Source organism: Babylonia areolata, chromosome 10 (genome assembly GCF_041734735.1).
Source record: "Babylonia areolata isolate BAREFJ2019XMU chromosome 10, ASM4173473v1, whole genome shotgun sequence".
Classification (NCBI taxonomy): domain Eukaryota; kingdom Metazoa; phylum Mollusca; class Gastropoda; order Neogastropoda; family Buccinidae; genus Babylonia; species Babylonia areolata.
Genome location: NC_134885.1, coordinates 17,229,967 through 17,249,273, shown reverse-complemented (window position 1 = coordinate 17,249,273; position 19,307 = coordinate 17,229,967). Strand labels below are relative to the sequence as shown.

At 38.6% G+C, this 19,307-nt stretch overlaps 1 protein-coding gene across 4 annotated transcripts in view; it reads left to right on the top strand.

Annotated features, from left to right (window-relative positions):
* Window positions 1-19,307, top strand: part of LOC143286835 (dynamin-binding protein-like) — a 274,661-nt gene that overhangs the window by 202,172 nt on the left and 53,182 nt on the right. For all 4 annotated transcript variants that reach the window (XM_076594658.1, XM_076594659.1, XM_076594657.1 and 1 more), the window contains one exon: window positions 12,251-12,436. In XM_076594658.1, the coding sequence (XP_076450773.1) occupies window positions 12,251-12,436 (186 nt within the window). The remainder of the gene's footprint in view (window positions 1-12,250; window positions 12,437-19,307) is intronic.

Here is a 19,307-nt window from a genome sequence, read left to right as displayed (position 1 = left end):
ACTTTTTCTATGTATTGACTTATTTGATTTCAGCTTAGTTGCATCTTTTGATAATAATAATTATGTGCATTTTTATAGTGCTTACTCAGCATCATTTGTCAGGTTTAACAGTACACAAGGCATGAATAAGGTACAGAGTATAAAAAATGTTATTGATACAAACTTACCAGAAATACTGTTTTGAACAAGTATAACAACACTCACAACACACATACATGCATGCATTCATTTGCACACGAACCCCCAAGAAGACATTAAATGCATCCCTTCCTTCTCCATCCTCTTCCAACACTTTATCCCACCTCTCCCATCTCTCCTTTTCATCCATGTCCTCTACACATAGAGATTGATAGTTTAAAATATTATTTGAACTGATATATTGAAACTAATGAAAGAATACATTTTGATGATGTAACAGTACAACAGTTTCTGACATTTTTGAAAGATTTCCAAAAGAAAGGACCAGAGTGTAGCAAATTTTCTGAAAGCATAGGACATTTATCGAAAATGTGGGGTTTCAAACATGTGGTTGTCAAACAAAGAATGGAAGCCAAGGCAGGTTGGACTGTAAACCCTTACTAGGTCAGAAAGGTAAAAGGGTATAAAACCAGTTACTGAAGTTACACATACAAGTTGTTTTTAACTTTATTCTCTTGGATGTTTAAGGCCAATGTAATTCACATAGAAGTCTTTTTTTAGAATGAGAGGCTTTTAGTTTTTGAGAATGAAAGGCTTGTGAAAGATATATATGATGAGATGAGTTGCAGATTTATTAACCTACTATTGAGATTTTGTGACAGAAGAGGGTTTACCATTGATAAAGAAGATTAAGTAAAGGATTGCAATGATGTATTCTGGAAAGTAGACATGAACTAATTAATGCTTTTGTTGCATCATCATGAATATCTCAAGGTTAAATTAACTTGTTTGATCTCATAAAAGGCAATTTGACAAACCTTTGCCACACTTTCACACTAAATTTATAAACATTAGCCCTCAGCTTGCCTAGGGATTAGGTAAAGAACCGAATCCTATTTGCTGGGGAATTTTAACACACACAAAATGGGTAGGTGTAGAACACAAATATACTGGGTCAGTAGGTGTTTTTAAAGGGACATATTGTTTATTAAAAGATAAACATTTAACATACACATGAACAAATACACTACATGCGTCACACACACACATGTCAAGTTTTGTAAACAGTTACTTGCAATGGTTCTCCCCATTTTAGGAGAATTAGGAAGATTCCCTATTAGCCTAAAAATGATATGTCAAATTATTGGCTATTGGAGCTTCCTCAAAATTCACTTGTATACACAAGATATAAATGCATGTATCATCAAACAAATGAAAATGTTCAGTGGCTACTTTTCATAAAAAATGTATTAACTATCACTGGATTAGATCACATTTGGAAAAATCAGTTCACTTTTACTGTTAAAAGATTAAAGTATGCTATATCCAAGAAGCTTGAAAATGAATATGTAAAATTTTGGAAACAGAAACAAAACAGTTCATCTGAATTAGAATTTTACAAGAACGCTGTGACAAATTATAAAACTGAACCGTATTTAAAGAATACAGCAAATACACAACACAGGAAAGCGCTGACTATGTTACGAATCAGCGCCTATGACTTACAAATCGAACAGGGAAGATATAAAAATACACCGAAAGAGCAAAGACTGTGTGATACCTGTAACAGTTTAGAAGATGAGATTCACCTTTTAGACAATTGTGTAAAATACAATACTTACAGACACAGATTCCTAATCAATATATGTCCAAAACAAACAAATGCCTGAATCCAAATCATCAGCCCAATGTCAAACCCACTGATATGAAAATAGGCACACCACCATGCCCACTCCACTGCCCCTCCCCCTTCCACTGGATTTGGGGTCCTGCTTCACTCTGCACACTGTTATCTGATACCTCCACCACCACTGCTACCTATTGCAGGCCTGACTGCCACTCACAGTCACTAAATACTGTCTTCTGCACATTCTGTTTGTTTTTTCTTATGCCTTACCCATTTGTGGTTCATTTAAGCAAGGGATCCACCTTATCACTGCACCAGAAGTGGGCGTGGTCAGCATTTAAAGTAGGTAACTGAGCTCTTAACAAATTACACTCATTTCCTTGGATATTTCCTTTTCTTTCTTCCTGTTTCACATGGTGAAATGTCTAGAGTATGGACTCCAAATGCTAGCTATTTTAATATTTACTTGCTATGGTATCAAATGTCTCCAGGGGCATATCATGACAACAAAATTTCAAAAATAGGTAACAAAAATTTTCAAAAATAGTTCAGTGTCAGAGATGTTCATTAGTTGTTGTTAAATCTCAGTCTCGTTATGATCCTTTCTGGGCTACTTGTGGCCTGAAGTAACACTTACATTGAGGATCCTTGGCAAGAAGAGTGGAACACCCTGACAGACGACAAGCTGTTTGAAATCCGTCCAGACCTTAAAGAGACCTTCCCATCGGTGGTGAAGAATTGAAAGGAGTCATCTGTGCTGTGCAAACTGCACACAGGGTACACTTTTCTTACTCATTCTTACTTGTTGAAGGGGAAGGAGGCCCCACAATGTATTCCCTGTGATGAGCCTCTCACCGTGAAACACGTGCTCCTTGACTGTTGGGATCTGCGTGACGTTAGACACAGACATTACACAGCAGATTCTCTGAAGACTTTGTTTCATGATGCCCCTCTGTGGACGCTAATGGACTTCTTGAAAGAAGTGAACAATTTTAATCAGATTTGAATGTTTTGTATTTCTTTTTTTCTTTTTTTTTTTTATCACAACAGATTCTCGGTGTGAAATTCGGGCTGCTCTCCCCCCAGGAGAGCGCGTCGCTATACTACAGCGCCACCCATTTTTTTGTATTTTTTCCTGCGTGGGGTTTTATTTGTTTTTCCTATTGAAGTGGATTTTTCTTCAGAATTTTGCCAGGAACAACCCTTTTGTTGCTGTGAGTTCTTTTACATGCGCTAAGTGCATGCTGCACACAGGACCTCGGTTTATCGTCTCATCCGAATGACTAGTGCCCAGACCACCACTCAAGGTCTAGTGGAGGGGGAGAAAATATCGGTGGCTGAGCCGTGATTCAAACCAGTGCATTCAGATTCTCTTGCTTCCTAGGTGGATGCGTTACCTCTAGGCCATCACTCTAGAAGGTTTTATAAACTTTTTGAGTGAAAAGCTTGAAGCAGTGACTGGTTTTTATTGGTTTTATTTTTACCTTTGACTTGAAGTAGTTGCTAATGTGGCAATAACCTTGAGATGGCCTTAGTGACCGGCAAGTGTTTAAGCACCATGATTTGATTTGATTTGATTTGTGGCTTGAAGTAAACAAAAAATATATGTTGAGATTTGTCTAGAAATTTTGGTGCCATTTAAATTGCAAATAATCCTTTCATTTTTGTTGTTGTAGTTTTCTGCTTCTGCCAGTTTATATTTTATTATGATACAGAATACTTAAGCCTCTTCAAACATGACTATGTTAATTCTGACAAATTGTAATTTAATGATATATGCATTTTGTCTACACTAAAGGCCTTGCAGACTTAAACAATAAAGGAGTAGCTCAGGTGCTTACTCTTGCGGATGATGGCCTCATCTTCAAAACTTAGAAAGATGCTCAAGAAAGAACTACAGCCATCCAGAAACAACTGAACATAGCCTAATGGTGCAAGGACACAGGATCTTCCATCATATATATTATCAGTGAAAGCCCAAACATTGCTGTGTACTCTCAACAATAAAACTGCAAGCAAATCACCACCAGCTGTCTCATTCGATGGAATTCAGACTGAGAAAACTGAGTGCCTATGCTACCTAGGAATGCAGTTCGACAGGATGCTGACTTTCAAAAAACACACTGAAAGCATTGTTCTGAAATGCAAAAAGGGTCTTTCAGTCTTAAAGGCAGTGGCAACCAAAGGCATCGAACAAGGCCACCTCTTCCAGCTGTATCACTCACTCGTTCTCAGTGTGACTGACTATGGACTAGTGCAAACAACACTGTCTCAAAGCAGTCTCCTAAAATTAGAAAGAGTACTAAATGAAGCTATGAGGCTGATCCTTGAAACAGCAAAAGACACCCCTACGGAGACCATGCAGTAACTGCTTGACCTTCCTTCAATACAGGCCAGAAACAGAGCATTAGAAAACCCTCAAAACCCACTGCACCAAAGGAACCAAATGGCAGCCGTCAAGAATGGGAAAATCATGGATGGGACAAGCAGAACACATATTCAAGCCCATATGCCAGCTACAAGACCTGAAAGAAACAAAAGAATGGGAGGAAAACCCTGAAAACCTCAAACATCTTTACAAGACAATCATTCCACTGTCTAGGAAGACATTGTCGGGATTGGCCAGAGGGCAGAACTCATGTAGAAGTGAAGCTACTCATGGAACAAAACAGAAAAGAAGAGGACATCGTCATATACACAGATGGCTCGGTCACCAAAGACCAGTCTGGTTGGGGATTCACTGCTATGCAAAAGGGAAAAACAATTAGGGAAGAGAATGTAGCATGCAAAGTCACAACCTCCAGCCTGACTACGAAAGTTGAAGCTGTGACACATGTTCTCCAGTGGTTGTCTTCTATTCATATGCCTGGAAATCAGCATGCCATGATTCTGTCTTACTCAGTGAACCTTCTACAAAAAAATAGAAAGTGGAATGGAGAACCCAGAGTGGCATGAGGTTCTATTTTCTATTTGCTTACTTGGTCATACTGCCCCGGACATGCAAGTGTAAAAGGAAATGAGTGAGCTGACAGAATTGCTGGTAATGCAACAATGAATGGTCTACATCTGGGAAAATCAGAAATACTAAGAAAAGTAAAAGATAACATCAAAAATCAGATGCCAGGCCATCACACTGTTGATTGTCTCACAGAAAGAAAGATAGAGGGAGTGGCCGTAAGTCTAGCGTGAAAGGTAGAGCATGGTCCTTTGCAAATCAAATGGGTATTGGCATCATTTCTCAACCAACTTTGCACAGTTTTCTTCAAAACTGAACAGTCTCTCAGGGCTTTCCCAAATACAGTAGGCTGAGCAACACACTAGATGCCACATGGCATCAGAGATCTCTTCCCACCTATCTTGTGGCAATTCTGTGGCATTGTGTATGTGTGTGTGAGGAGAACTCAGTGCATGTGCAAGTGCATGTGTGTATATGTGTATGTGTGTATGTGGGTGGGTCTGCATTGTGGGAGCTGCAATACATAGGAATGTGGGTGCGTGTGGAGGTGGGGTGGGGTAACGTGAGAGATGGGGAATGTGTGGGAGTGGGGATGGGCTCCTGTGCTTTTTTTATGTAGTGCTGTACCTGTGTACATTTGTTGGTGCTTTCATATCTGTGAGACTGTATATTTGTTGCATATCTGTTGTGCACGTATGTGTGTGTATGCGTATGTACGTATATATGTATGCGTGTGTGTGTGTGTGTGCACGCGCGTGTGTGAGTGCATGCATGTCTGTGTGTTTGTTTATGTTTATTTGCTTGTTAATTATTTAATTTAATTCTTTAATCACTATTTGTTTATTCGTTTTGTATTTTATTTTATTTTTTCTCGATTTGTTTACTTAGTATTCTAGTTCATTCATTCATTCATTTGATCTACATCTATTTATTTATTTACCTTTTTTTCTCAAGGCCTGACAAAGCACATTGGGTTACACTGCTGTTCAGGCATCTGCTTTGAAGATGTGATGTTGTGTATATGGATTTGCCTGAATGCAGTGATGCCTCCTTAAGTAACTAATCTAATCATATCTACAACTGTGAATGTAAGTATAATCTCTTCTTCCTCTTTGTTCATGGGCTGCAACTCCCGTGTTCACTCGTATGTACATGGGCTTTTATATGTATGACCGTTTTTACCCTGCCATGTAGGCAGCCATACTCCACTTTCAGGGGTGTGCATGCTGGGTATATTCTTGATTCCATAACCGACCGAACGCTGACATGGATTACAGGATCTTTAACGTGCATATTGATCTTCTGCTTACATTTACACATGAAGGGGGTTCAGGCTCAAGCAGGTCTGCACATTTGTTGATCTTGGGTAAGTATAATCAAGGTCAGCTGTGTCATTTTGTGTATGGCGCTACACATACGTCTAAACTGATATTGCTCAGACACACTCTGAGTCATGATAAGCACTCACTAAACACAACAAACACTTATGCTCACTTCTCTTCATGTTCCACTCATAAGAACTCAGGTTTCCATCAGCTTTCTGTTGGGAGAAGGGTCTGTCCTGCAGACAGTATAGGGTGGGCTGCTGTAACTTGATGAGCGTGCGTGGTCCTGGTCAGACAGAAACTGTGAGGAAGGAATCAGCAACGCCAGATGACATTGAACTGGATGCTTTTACAGCATTTAATAATAATAATAATACATAATTTTTCTATGGCGCGATATCCAGCACCAGTGCTGCTCAAAGCGCCTTACATCATCCAGTTGACTATAAACATGCCTTAAAAAACACATCTACCACTATCTGACAATAGAAAACATCCAGTGTGTTCATATGAATGAAAAAGCACACTTAAGAGATGAATCAGATTATAAAAGCTATGAAGTAAATAAGGCTTAGATTAAAACAAAATGCATTTCATAGAACACACACACACACACACACACACACACACTCACAAGCACACACACACACACACACACATATATATATAGATGTCCCTCCCTTACCGCCACACACACACACTCAAACACACACACACAGACACACACATGCTGACATTAAATATCAACTGCACTAAAAACAAAATTGCATAAGCATTAAGATATTTCTTATTTTCTAACATAGAATTCTGTTCGGACATACTAACATGCCTACACACTTACACATGCGTGCCAGAGCACTGTACCCTCACAAACACATGGACGCGCGCATGCACACACGCACACGCACGCGCGCACACACACACACACAAACACACACACACATTAAAAATAACCAGATAGAAAAAAATGCCATCACATCTAAGACCAAAACTACATAAAATACACAATGCATTAAAACAGGATTACAAAAATACAAGTACAAAGATATTTGTTAACAGGCATACCTTGATTTAACCGTTCCGCCCAGAACAAAAATGCTTATGGAAAAGGTAAGTTTTCAGATTTGACTTAAAAGAATGTAGATCAGAGGCATGAATGTAGAGAGTTCCACACTTGGGGAACCCGAGCTCTGAAAGACCTATTTCCAACGCATTTGAGATTAGTCCTTGGAACTTAAATCAGCTTTTCAGAACTGGATCTTAATGTTCTTTGTGGTTCATATGTTTCCAATACAGAGGAGAGATACAATGGAAGAGACTTGTCAAAATGTTTGAAGGCGAGTGTTGCTAAATTATAGTGAATGCGGGACTCAATCAGAAGCCAGTGTAACCAATTCAACAGAGGTATAACATGATCAGATTTCTTTTTGGCAAGAACCAGTCGTGCAGCATTGTTATGGATTTTCTGTAATCTGTTGATGGAGGAAGATGGTAAACCTGCAAGAGTGGAATTGCAGTAATCCACTTCTGGATAGGACATAAGAGGAAACCAGCTGAGCCATATTTTTCTGTTATGTAGGGTCTGACTGAGGCTAGCCTTCGGAGATGAAAATTACATGAGCAACACAAGAATGAAATTTGGTTGTTCTTAGTCAAGGTTTGATCAAGATATACACCCAGGTATTTGGCTGATGTTTGAAATGCTACTGAAGCAGGGCTAAATGTAACTGGGTCCTTTTCTGCTGCCTTAAGACGAGTTAGGTCTCCAACGGCTAAGAGTTCAGTTTTGTCTTCATTGAGCTTTAGCTTGTTTTTGTCCATCCATGTTTTTACATCAGCTACACAAGCTTCCAATTCAGTAATGACTGTTTTAAAGTCAGATGGTGGAGCGGCTGTTTGTAATTCTGTGTCATCTGCATATTTATGGTAACCAAATGAGTGCCTTTTGAAGATGTCGGACAAAAGCTGAGTGTACAAAGTGAACAAGATAGGCCCAAAGACTGATCCCTGAGGGACACCAAACACAAGAGGAATGACTTTAGAGGTGCTATGTTTTACTTTAACCTTGAGTTGACGATTTGAAAGATATGAAGAAAACCATTTTAAAGCAGTAGATTTAATGCCAAAGGTAGTGCAAAGACAATTGATAAGAATTTGGTGGTCATTTGTCAAGCTGCTACTGTTGAGCCAGTCTCCAAACTTCTTAAAAGCTGCTGTTTGGATATGGAGGCATCCCAACATGATAAGAAATTTATGTTGTTAATGTGTCTCTGGAAATCTCCATTGGGTTTCCTTGCCCAGGGCAAACACAGGTTGGTCCAAAGACTCCATGGCCAGCACACGTAGTTGTCCTGAATTCAAATGCTCCACTGCAGGCTGCACAACATCCATTGCATGCGTTATCATTGCAGTTCAATGTGCATTTTCTGATAGCATGGCCAGTGTTGCTGGTATACCTGTCCACATTTTCTTGACATGCAGTATGGAAAGCTGACCAGGAAAATGTACCAGGGGTGATCTCACATCTGTCGTCAATGACACATTTGCAGTGCTCCAGCCATTCACTTTCTGTTTTGTGCGTCTTGGTTTCAGGTCTGATACTGGTTTTGGTTTTTACTGGTTCTGACAAAACATGGTGGTATTAAGATATCTTTGGTCAGAACAACTGGATGCACATCTGTGTAAGTGACAGGGAGGGGAGGCATTGTTACAAGTCTGCCTGACACTCTATTGCTGAGTCAGGGGTGTGAAGTGCATAATTGCTTCTGCTCCCTCATGCTCATTATGCATCAATGATGTACTAGTCCCATCAAAGGAGTCTCTAGCTGTAGCCAAACTTTGTTTGTGGTAATTTTGTCGACTGCTCCAACTGTGAAAATGTTTGGCATCATTCTTGGTGGAACAACTGCACCTTCTGTTTCAAATTTCTGATTCACACTGTTTGCAATCTCAGTTGAAGCAGACAACACATGCTTGTATGTGATCCTAAGGCCAAAGTTATGGAGCATTTCAACCAGTCCTTTCTTTCTTGTTTCACATTGAACTTTTAAGCCTTAGGTAGATTGGGAGTGATGTCTCTGCCCTGTTGTGCTGGATATATGATTTGCTTTTAATGATTTTTTGTAGTTTTCTGCAGTTATCTGTGATAAGCTGAAAACGGCTTCACTCTGGGATGGAGTGGTTGATTTTTCAGTAGGATCTGGCCCATTGATTATCATGCCGATAAGCACCTTCAGGGTGGAATATACAGAATTTTGTTGACATTCATTTGTATGAATTTTCCATTGAGTGAACTATCTCACTTTGAGAGTTCACTTCTTATCAGCTGAGCGGTTTTTGGAAGATGGAAGGCTTCTAAATCATGACTGTATGCTTTCATGATGGTGTCACCAAGGTCTTTGTCAAACATAAGGACAGTTCTCTGCCTTGTAAAGTGGCAGTGAGGTCTGGAATGACTGCGAGAGTTTATGTGTGATATGTTTTGAATGCAATACAGTCTGTTAAATTCCTGATTATGCCAGTCCATACATGTATATTTTACACAACTGAGGCATTGTTTCAACCAGTTTGGTTGTTTCTAAAAAAAAAATTAAAAAGAATTGTTGATTGAAAGAACAGTTGTTTATTCCCACCACTCTGCCCATGACAACACATGGAATGATGTTCAGGTGATATGTGACAAACATGATCAGACCAGCTGCTGCAGGTGGTTGATATAATGGCAGTCAGAGTTAAGTGCATGTCACAGAGTATTTATGACGTTGTGTTGACGCAGCATTAATCATATGTGATGAAATTGATGTCAGCTGCTGCTGTTTTCCCTGGGTCATAACAAAAGGGGATTGGGGGTGACCACTTTTAGGTTTTCTGCTTATTAAACATCTTACCTTGAGTTGATTATTGCAGTAGCACTGCATGTGATATATAGCTACATGTGAAAATATTATGATCTTTTTGAAATTTCTTTCTGTTTCTACAAAAATAAGGGTCACATAATCACAATTTTTATTTGATGATGGATTTTTTAAAATTTTCTCTCAAAGAATGATAACCTTCACCATGCACACTGGGTAAAAACATACCCAGATATTTATTCTAGAATTTGTAACTCAAAAACTATTTAGTTGCATCAACCAAATTTTATGACTTCATCAAATTTTTTTTTCTTCACTAACTCATAAAGAATAGTGCACTTTTGTAAAGTGAAAGTAGTTTTAATCAAGTAAAAATATCAAATTGATACGTGGCATACGTACTGAGTCAAAATCACCCCATGGTTTTAAAGAAGAAACTTGCATGGTATTAACACTGAGGAAATTTTGACCCGCAGTCTGGTGAAATCTGATGCACCCCAAGGTCTCCTTGCTGGCAGGAGGCGATAAAAGATACATTGTTGTGGTTTGTGTTAGCTGGAATGCCCAGCCTGGATGCAGAGGGGTTAGGGGGAGGAATGGAGGGGGGTGTATGTCATAAGTGGGCATCTGAAGAACCACATGGACATAAGCAAGCCAACACTTTGATTCACGCTAGTGTGTGCAGTGTGTTTGGGCATGTGTGCATTCATGCGCATTCTACAGTTGTCTCTGTGTGTGTGTGTATGTATATTTTTGTGTATATGTGTGTGCATGCATGTGAATTCTTTTCCAAGTGTATGAATGTGTGTGTGTGTGCGTGTGTGTATGTGTATGTGCATGCACGAACATTCAGTTCAACTTTGTGACTGCATGCACGTGTACCTTTGGCAATCTGGCAATAGATCCCAGATCTGAATAAAGAAAACGAACTCTCCATGAACTCTTGTGCCAAGTGCAGCAGCATTGGCTGACCTAACTTCGGCAGATGAGATTTCACACACACACTGTGTGTGTGTGTGTGTGTGTGTACGTCACACAAATAAAGAGTCAGACAAAAGTTGGTCATTTTGTTTCTATTAGCACAGGTTGGTGTACAGTCATTCCCACCCATGTAAATATCTGTTATCCTTTATGTTTGCATATGCTTTTCCGTAAGTCTCTGTAATGTAGTGTATGTCTGGGTATTGAAAGGCATGGGTTACCAAAAGGCAGATTACTACGTTCATTCCTTTGTAAAAGAACAAAGTCCAAACAACAAATCACCCCAAGTCCTGCTCTCTTTCTCTCCTCCTTCCCTCTCTCTCACTGCACAAATGTGCATGTATCAGTTGTATATATATGTTGTGCTATCCTACTCACGCATACATACACAGCTGCAAGAAGTATGTGGTACAAACTTATTGATACACAAAACACACACATATGCACACACTCCATGTCCCTGGTCTTTCTCACGAAACTCAGAATGGAAGCTGGTCATATAATGGAAAACAAGACTTGGACTAGTCAACCACCAAGTTTATCCAAGATGTCATCAACATTGATATCAGCCAGCTGCATGCTGTACTGCCTTAGCAGTCAAGGTTGGGAAAGGCTAAAAGATGTGGGTACATTTTGCCCCAATATGTACACCATGTGATTTTCAACTATAAAAACAGCTATTGGTCAGTAATTCCCCAGTGTGTATGCTGTGCAAGGGTTCTTCTTTAAAAGCATAGGTCTATTTTCCCTAGTTGGTAGGGAGCGCAAAAAATTATAGTATGTATGGTAAAGGTTAAGGTTGTACACACTGTTATTTTCTTTATTATAAAAGAGAAGATTATGTATGATAAATTTATCATAATATTTTCTTTATTATAAAAGAGAAGATTATGTATGATAAATTTATCATAATTAGCTAAATCAAGACAACAATACTGGACTGTTTAGCTTTGTTGTAATTATTTTCAGTTCTGTTCCAAATACTTTGGTGTAATTTTTATGAGAAAAACATTTTACATGGAAGATCAAAACATTGGGCAAGCTCCAGACTAAATGCATGTAATTGTATATGCTGAGAGCACTCAGATGTTTGGTACTTGGTTGATAGAAAAGGAAAATAAATCTTTGAATTTATGTCATGTTTATATTGAAGGTTTGTGACTGTACACAAAAAAGAAGTGAATTAATGAACAATTCCTCACCAGAGTGTCTTATTTCCTTCTGTACATCACACCCATATCTAACGCGTAGGACTAAGGATTGTTAGAAGAAAGACTGCTGGTCAGTATGCTCTTTGGGAATGTTAAGAGTCGGGACCTGCTGCATACTGATAACTGGAGGGTAATTGTGTCACTCTGTCATTGTGCAGTTGCCCTCGGTGTTAGGAGGGAGTGAAAATGTGATGGAGAACTTCAACATTCGCCACACTGCTGCTTTGGACCAGATCTCCATGCTCAGTTTTATCCCCCGGGGCTTCAACCCCAAGATGGACGCTTTCAGATTGGACCGACGCGGCAGTTCACGACAGTTATTTGACCCATCCAAACCTCCTCCTGTGAGTCTTCACTATACTGCTTAAAAATGCTAGTGCAGTGTGGTAAAGTATAAAGTATTTGTGGTATTTTTTGTAATGTGATATGTGATTTGCATGTGCATACATGTGTGTGTGTGTGTGTCCATCTTGGAAAACATAGGGAATTAGATTATTGTTAAAATGCTTTGTTCAGGATCACACACATTTTTTTTAATTTCATGGCTCATCCACACAATCCCCAAAAGAGCACCTATTCTCACATTAAATGCATACGTTTTCAAATGATTTATTTTATCATATTTATCTTTAATTGTCTGTAATTTCTGGCCTACCAGGTCCTATGTTTTTCCTCAAATTGGAGCCCTGCATCCTACTAGCTGAATGCGCCCTATCTGCATTTGAAAACTCATTCTGGCTACCACTTGGTGCCACCTCTCATAACAAAATCAGTATTTAACAAAACACTTGATTGCATTAAGCACACACAATCACACTGGCCACACTTACATACCACTCTTTGATTCAACATTGTTGATGTTCATTCCAGCACCAAATTGAAACCAAATTACATATGACACCATATTTATAGAGAACATGATTGCAGTTCACTCTTTGTGTGAAAAAAAAGAGCATCATCTTAGTTTGAGTAAATTTCTAGTGTGAAAGTAGAGAAATCAGAAGAATGAACTGAATGCCTGCAAGCAAAACAATCTTTTGGAACAAAGTAAGTTGGCAGTCAGGACTTGCAGAGCTAGTAGATATGATTCTGATTTAACCAGTTAATGCACTGGGGCATGATTATTATCTCCAATTAATTTCTCTTATTGGAGATAATAAAATGTTCTCTTTGACAAAAATGCAAGTTCAACTTGACCAGTTCGGTGCCATTGAATTTTGTAAAAAAAAAAAAAAAAAAAGAAGAAGAAAAAGCGCTCTCCCCTTGTCAGGGAATTTTGAGAATTCGGGGGAAATAAATCACAAAAAATTCTAGCACTAAAGCTATAGATGATACAGAGAGAAAGTAAACGTTTTTGTGAAGGAAAATAAGTGTAGATTCTGCTTCTGGGCTCCCCCCCCCACTCCCCCCCAGTTAGGCTCACTAACTGTAGATAACTGTTTAGGCATGTAATGTCAAGATAATAATTGTTGTGCAACAAAAAAAAAGTCTATTTCCACCTCTACATAATGAGGGGAAGTTAAAGAGTTAGATGTTGCAAGAATTGGAGAGAAAACTGTGCAGGCCAGGTATAGTTATGTGGCTGACCCACAGTTGGTTCAAACCATCCACTTATTTATGGTAGGGAGGGGTGGAGAGCGATGAAGGGAGTGGAACAGTTTCCTGCAATCCAAAAGAGGTGCATCTTCAGCTTTTCCTGTTCGGGTTCTGCTGAGAAAATGGCAGCTCCACACTGATTTTTCATCACAGAAATAAACATACCAGCAGGCCACAAATGCAACTGTTAAGTTTACTCCGGTACATTTTCTTGTGTTGCTTAACATCTAAAAAAAAAAAGGAAAACGACTTCAAAATCTCTCAGCTTAGCAAGCTTCAGAAAATAATTCTCTGTTGGCTTACTTCAAATTTTAAAATTGTGCTGTCAGTCAAAGGAACAAAGGTGGACCAATCCATATGCAGCATGTTTTTTCTAAGTTTAGCAGCTGTCTTCAGTCTGAAGTAAACACACTGACATTGAAAATATTCCTGCCGGCCAGGTCACCGGGCATCTTGCCACTGATGTCTGGAATTTCAATTTTGCATGAGAAAGAATGAGAGGGAGTGAGTGAGTCTGTGTGTCTCTGTGTCTTGGTGTGTGTGTGTGTGATAGGGACAGATAGATGGAGAACATGTATTAAGTTGTTAAATAACAAAACAATAACAATATTGACCATCATTATTTGAATAGACAAATCGGCTCTTGATCTATCAGTGCAAAAAAAAAGGGGGGCGGGGAGGTGGTGGGGGAGAGAAAATAATGAAGTTAGTTCATGGTAGGTGCTAGGAATAGTATGTAAAATTCACATGAGAAAACTAAAGGACACACTTGTACAGAGAAGAGAAAAAAAAAAGAAAAAGAAATATCTTGCAGTATTCAGCTTTTCATTTGAAGTAATCCACTAACAATTTTTAATTGGACAGTGAAAAAAAGCAGAAAAGAAAAGCAAAAAAAGCAAAGTAAATTCCAGTATCAGTTTGCCAGCATCCCTTAACCTTTTCACTTCTGGTACAATGTGTGATATTTGTAAAATAATCACCAACCTCTAAAAGAAAATCACAAGAGGCAAAGCCTTCAAGACTCACTTTTGCTTCGCACTTTATCCAGTAAAGGAATCTTCAGGAGAAAAAAAAAAGAGAAAAAAATCGTTGAAAAGTGCTCTGTATCAAATATGATATGTAAAATACGCTTGGGAGAAAAAATTTTTATTTCAAAAAGGCATGTGAACAGGATCGAATCATGCATGTTCATTTCCGATGCAAGCAGACTAATCCCCAAGGCTGCAGCAAATCTGAGGTCATATGACTAGATTTGATACTTAAAGCAATGTTGATGTTTTCTTCTTCATACGATAAATAGATGTGATTGTAGTGGATGTAATAAGGCCGTTTAAATCATGTTTTTTGTGTGTTTTATTATATCTTGATTATTCTTTTATTTTGGCGGTAAAGGAGATGTTGCCATTGCTTCAAGCTCATCACAACATATGGTAGATCTCTAGATAGGCAAAAACCAGTCTACAATGGGCTGAAAGAAATGATCCATTCAATTTTTCTTTTATGTTCATTCCAGTTAATTCAGTGTCCACTAAAGAATATTTATATGCAGTAAACATGTCGATGGTGTAGTTAGTATCACTGTAAGTGTTCTGTTCAGAATTTGTATTTCTTTCCTTTTAATTGTGAATAAGAAAAACAAGGTCATGTTGTCTTTGAACACAACCTACATTCTAGTCGGCCAAACTCAGTGGAAAGAGGTTTTTAGAATTCTTGGATTTCTGAATATATCTCAACGGAAAAAAAACACGTTAATAATTCGGAAATACAGCTTAATTCGGGAGACTTACAACCTGTTATTGTTATGACTGTGAAGATTTTTTTTTTCATACTATGTTTAAGCCAATTTTTGTATTGGCAGACACATTATGTTGTTTTAAACATAAACACTTTACAGGAGGAAGGTGGCAGAATGGTTAAGATGCTCGTCTGCCAATAGAGTCCGTGAGGATCTGGGTTTAGAACCCTGCTCTTGCCCTTTCTCCCATATTTCACTGGAAAATCTAATGAGCGTCTAGTGGTTGGGATGAGACAATAAACCAATGTCCAGATGATAAACCAATGTCCCATGTGCAGCATGCACTTGACACACTGAAAAGAACTGAAAAAGAACCCATTGCAATGAGAGTGATGTCCTCTGGCAAAATTCTGTAGAATAAATCCACTTGGATAGGTAAACAGATATATATGCATGCACTCAAAGCCTGACTAAGCATGTTTTTTTATGCTGTTGGTCAGGCATCTGCCTAACTGATGTGGTTTAGCATATATGAATTTGTCTGAATGCAGTGACACCACCTAGAGAAACTGAAAACTGAAATAAATATTATATATTAACATTCACATACGCTCACACACACACCCTCCCACTCAAATACCCACAAACGCTATGGCACAATATTACAACACAAAAGCTCACTGTAAACAATATTTCAGGCTTGATGCTTCTTTCATCTAGAGGGTTCCATAGTAAATGAAAATCCCAAAATGAAGATTTCAAGCAAAAATATTGGGGGGTTTTCTGTCCCCACTCCTAACTCGCCCCCGCCCCCTTCCTGTTGATGTATCTTGTAGCATGTAATTATCATCAGGATAATCAGAATCGCTTCATTTGACGTTGTGCAGAAAATAAAACAAAATTATAATCACCTCTTCTGTATTCTACGTCTTGGCAGTCATGTTGACATGCTCAACAGCTTTTCGCTTTACAAAACACACAAAAACAAAAAAACAAAACAAAAAAAACCCCATCAGAATCAAGCCAAAGCTTGTTGAGATATTGCCTCGAAAATGCAACAGGGTAGTCGCCATTTGCAAGGAAGTAAGTGTTTTCAAATGAGTAGCTGGACTTGATAATGCAGTTACCCCTCAACAACAGAGATATTGATGGTCAGCAGCGAAAGGCTTAACCAGTTGAGTGCCAGAGAATTTTGTATGAAAAAGAAAAGTACTCTCTCCTGCCAGGGAATTTTGAGGATTCAGGGATAATGAATTAAACAAAATTCTAGCACAAAAACTATGGGAGATACAGAAAGAAAGTAAACGTTTTTGTGAAGGAAATTGAATGTAGATTCTGCTTCTGAATGTTTTTCCCAGTTAGGTTGATTGTATGTAACTGTTCAGGCATTTAAAGTCAAGATAATAATGCTCCCATTTATATAACTGTCTTATGGTTTTTTTTGAGGCATAGTTATCTCTTCAGAGATTGCAAGACATATTAAAGTGACAGTTGATTTGACAGTTAACACCACACCCTGCCCCTTCTCTCTCTCTTTCTCTCCCCCCCGCCCTACTCTCTCTCTCCCTCTCTCTCTCTCTGTCTCACTTTCTCTCAACTTTCCATCTCTCTTTTCCTCTCCAGCTGGTTTATTCACATTGTTACAAAGTTCTGTATCTAAACTTTTCTCTCTTGCATCAGATATGTGGAATATTATATGTATAAGCTTTTTTGTGTTTTTTTATGCTCTGAATAATACAGAAGAACTGATTTTCTTCCCATGCACCACCTCCGCTCTGACAAATAACAGCGACTGACATGTAAAGTGTGCCAGTAAAGGGTTGAAGAACTTTTTTTTCACCGACAAAATGTGTGCTCTTATCGAATGCACTTTGCTGATTTTGTATTTGGTGCATTGTTTTGAAGGCGAAATGTGAAAGACCAGCCTCTTTATTTTGATATATTACCACTTTACGTTTAGTAACATGTGTGTAAGTTAATGTATAATGCCCTAATTATGTTCATGTATTCTGTTCATTAAAAAAAAAAGAAAAAAGAAAAGAAAAGAAAAAAAAGAGAAAAGAAAAAAGATAATAATTTTTGTGCAACAAAAAAGTATTTCCACCTGTACATGACATCCACAAAAAATGTTTCTTGATACAGTAAGAAATAGCATGCCTATTGTCAGATTTTACCTAAAACTGGCTATAAGTTCATAAAAAAACAAATCACAGCTCATGTATACAAGCAAGTGAATCACTGTCCCAACAATTACAAAGGTGGGTAGAGTTTCAGTTTCAGTTTCAGTAGCTCAAGGAGGTGTCACTGCGTTCGGACAAATCCATATACGCTACACCACATCTGCCAAGCAGATGCCTGACCAGCAGCGTAACCCAACGCGTTTTGTCAGGCCTTGAGAGTAGAGTCAACATGAAATGTCAATCATAGTTTCAGAAACAGAGCTGGCAAGCTTTTTGACAGCTAAGAGCTTTCGCATGTGCCACCTCCACTTCATGCCCTCTAGCTGGCATTCAACCTGTTGTCTTACATCACCCCTCTCTCTCTCCTCCCCTTCTTCCAACGCTCGCTGAACGTATTCTGTCAGTCATAACCACTTGTTCAAAAACACTGTCTGATTGGATAGACAGACTGAATTACCATCAAATGGGCTGTCAGATTCATAACTGTCATTGTCCATCACCTTTGTTTTTCAAACCAATCATCAGACAAGAGAGACAGCTTTCAGAATAGTGTAAATCTGCTGACTTTGACCACTTCCTTTACTGGACACAATTTTCAGTGTCTTTTGTTGCACATGATGCAGCCCCCTTTTCCACATGCGTATCATGTGGTCAGTTAGCAAATCATTATTGAGTAGAAAGGGGTCTTCTACCTGATGTATGTTGATCTGAATAGTATTTTTATAATCCAGACACATCACAAACTAATCATTCAGTGTCTGTTTATGTGAATTGAACCAAACTCCAATGGAGGAAAAAATCAGAACATATGGAGGATGTTAGTGGACGTCTCATAGGCACTATGGCAACACTTTTTGTAGAACATCAGCTGACATCTTAAAGGCACTCAACTGGTTAAATAATTTTCAGTTGTAGGAAGTGACTTAGCAACAGTGCAGGGTCTCCTCTGGTGTGTGATTTCTTGATGACTAAAACATTGATGGTTACCTGTGGACTGCCAATGCTGGGACTGAGACTGTTGAACCTGGATGTGGTTTTGAAAAGGGGACTTATCAGTGTGGAAGTAATGCCACTGAAATGGTGCAGATGATGGGGCAGCAAAAAAAAAAAAAAAAAAAAAAAAAAAAAATCAGTTATAGGCTTAGTGGAATGAACAGATTTGTTACACATTATGGTGTTTTTGAGAGAGAGAGGCACAGGATCGATGGTTATGACCCTTGTTTGAAATGGTATGAGGCATAGTGTGTTTTGGGTCATACTAAACAGTGGTACTGGAATACTTTTGCTTAGTTTAAGTGATATCAATAGTCCAGATTCTTTTCCTATGTCTTGCAGCCAGAAATATGTTCCCTCAACTTATGACAGCCTGTCAGTGAAGCCAAAGCAGGAGTGGTTAGACAAAAAACTGCCCAGCCATATGCCTGCATTTTGATTTGGATCCTAAGGATTTTTGCATATGCTTTATTGGCCTTTTACCTCTTTAATACTGTCTAAAAGTGAGCATGAGGTGAGTGGGTGTGGCACAGGCAGGCATGATAGTTAACCAGTTCTGCACCAGGGAATTTTATCTAAAAAAATATATTATAGAAAAGTGCTCTCCCCTTGCCAGGAAATTAATAAATTGTTTGAAATTCTATTACAAAAACTATACAAGATACAGAAGCAAAAGTAAACATTTTCATGGAAAATGAATATGGATTCTGA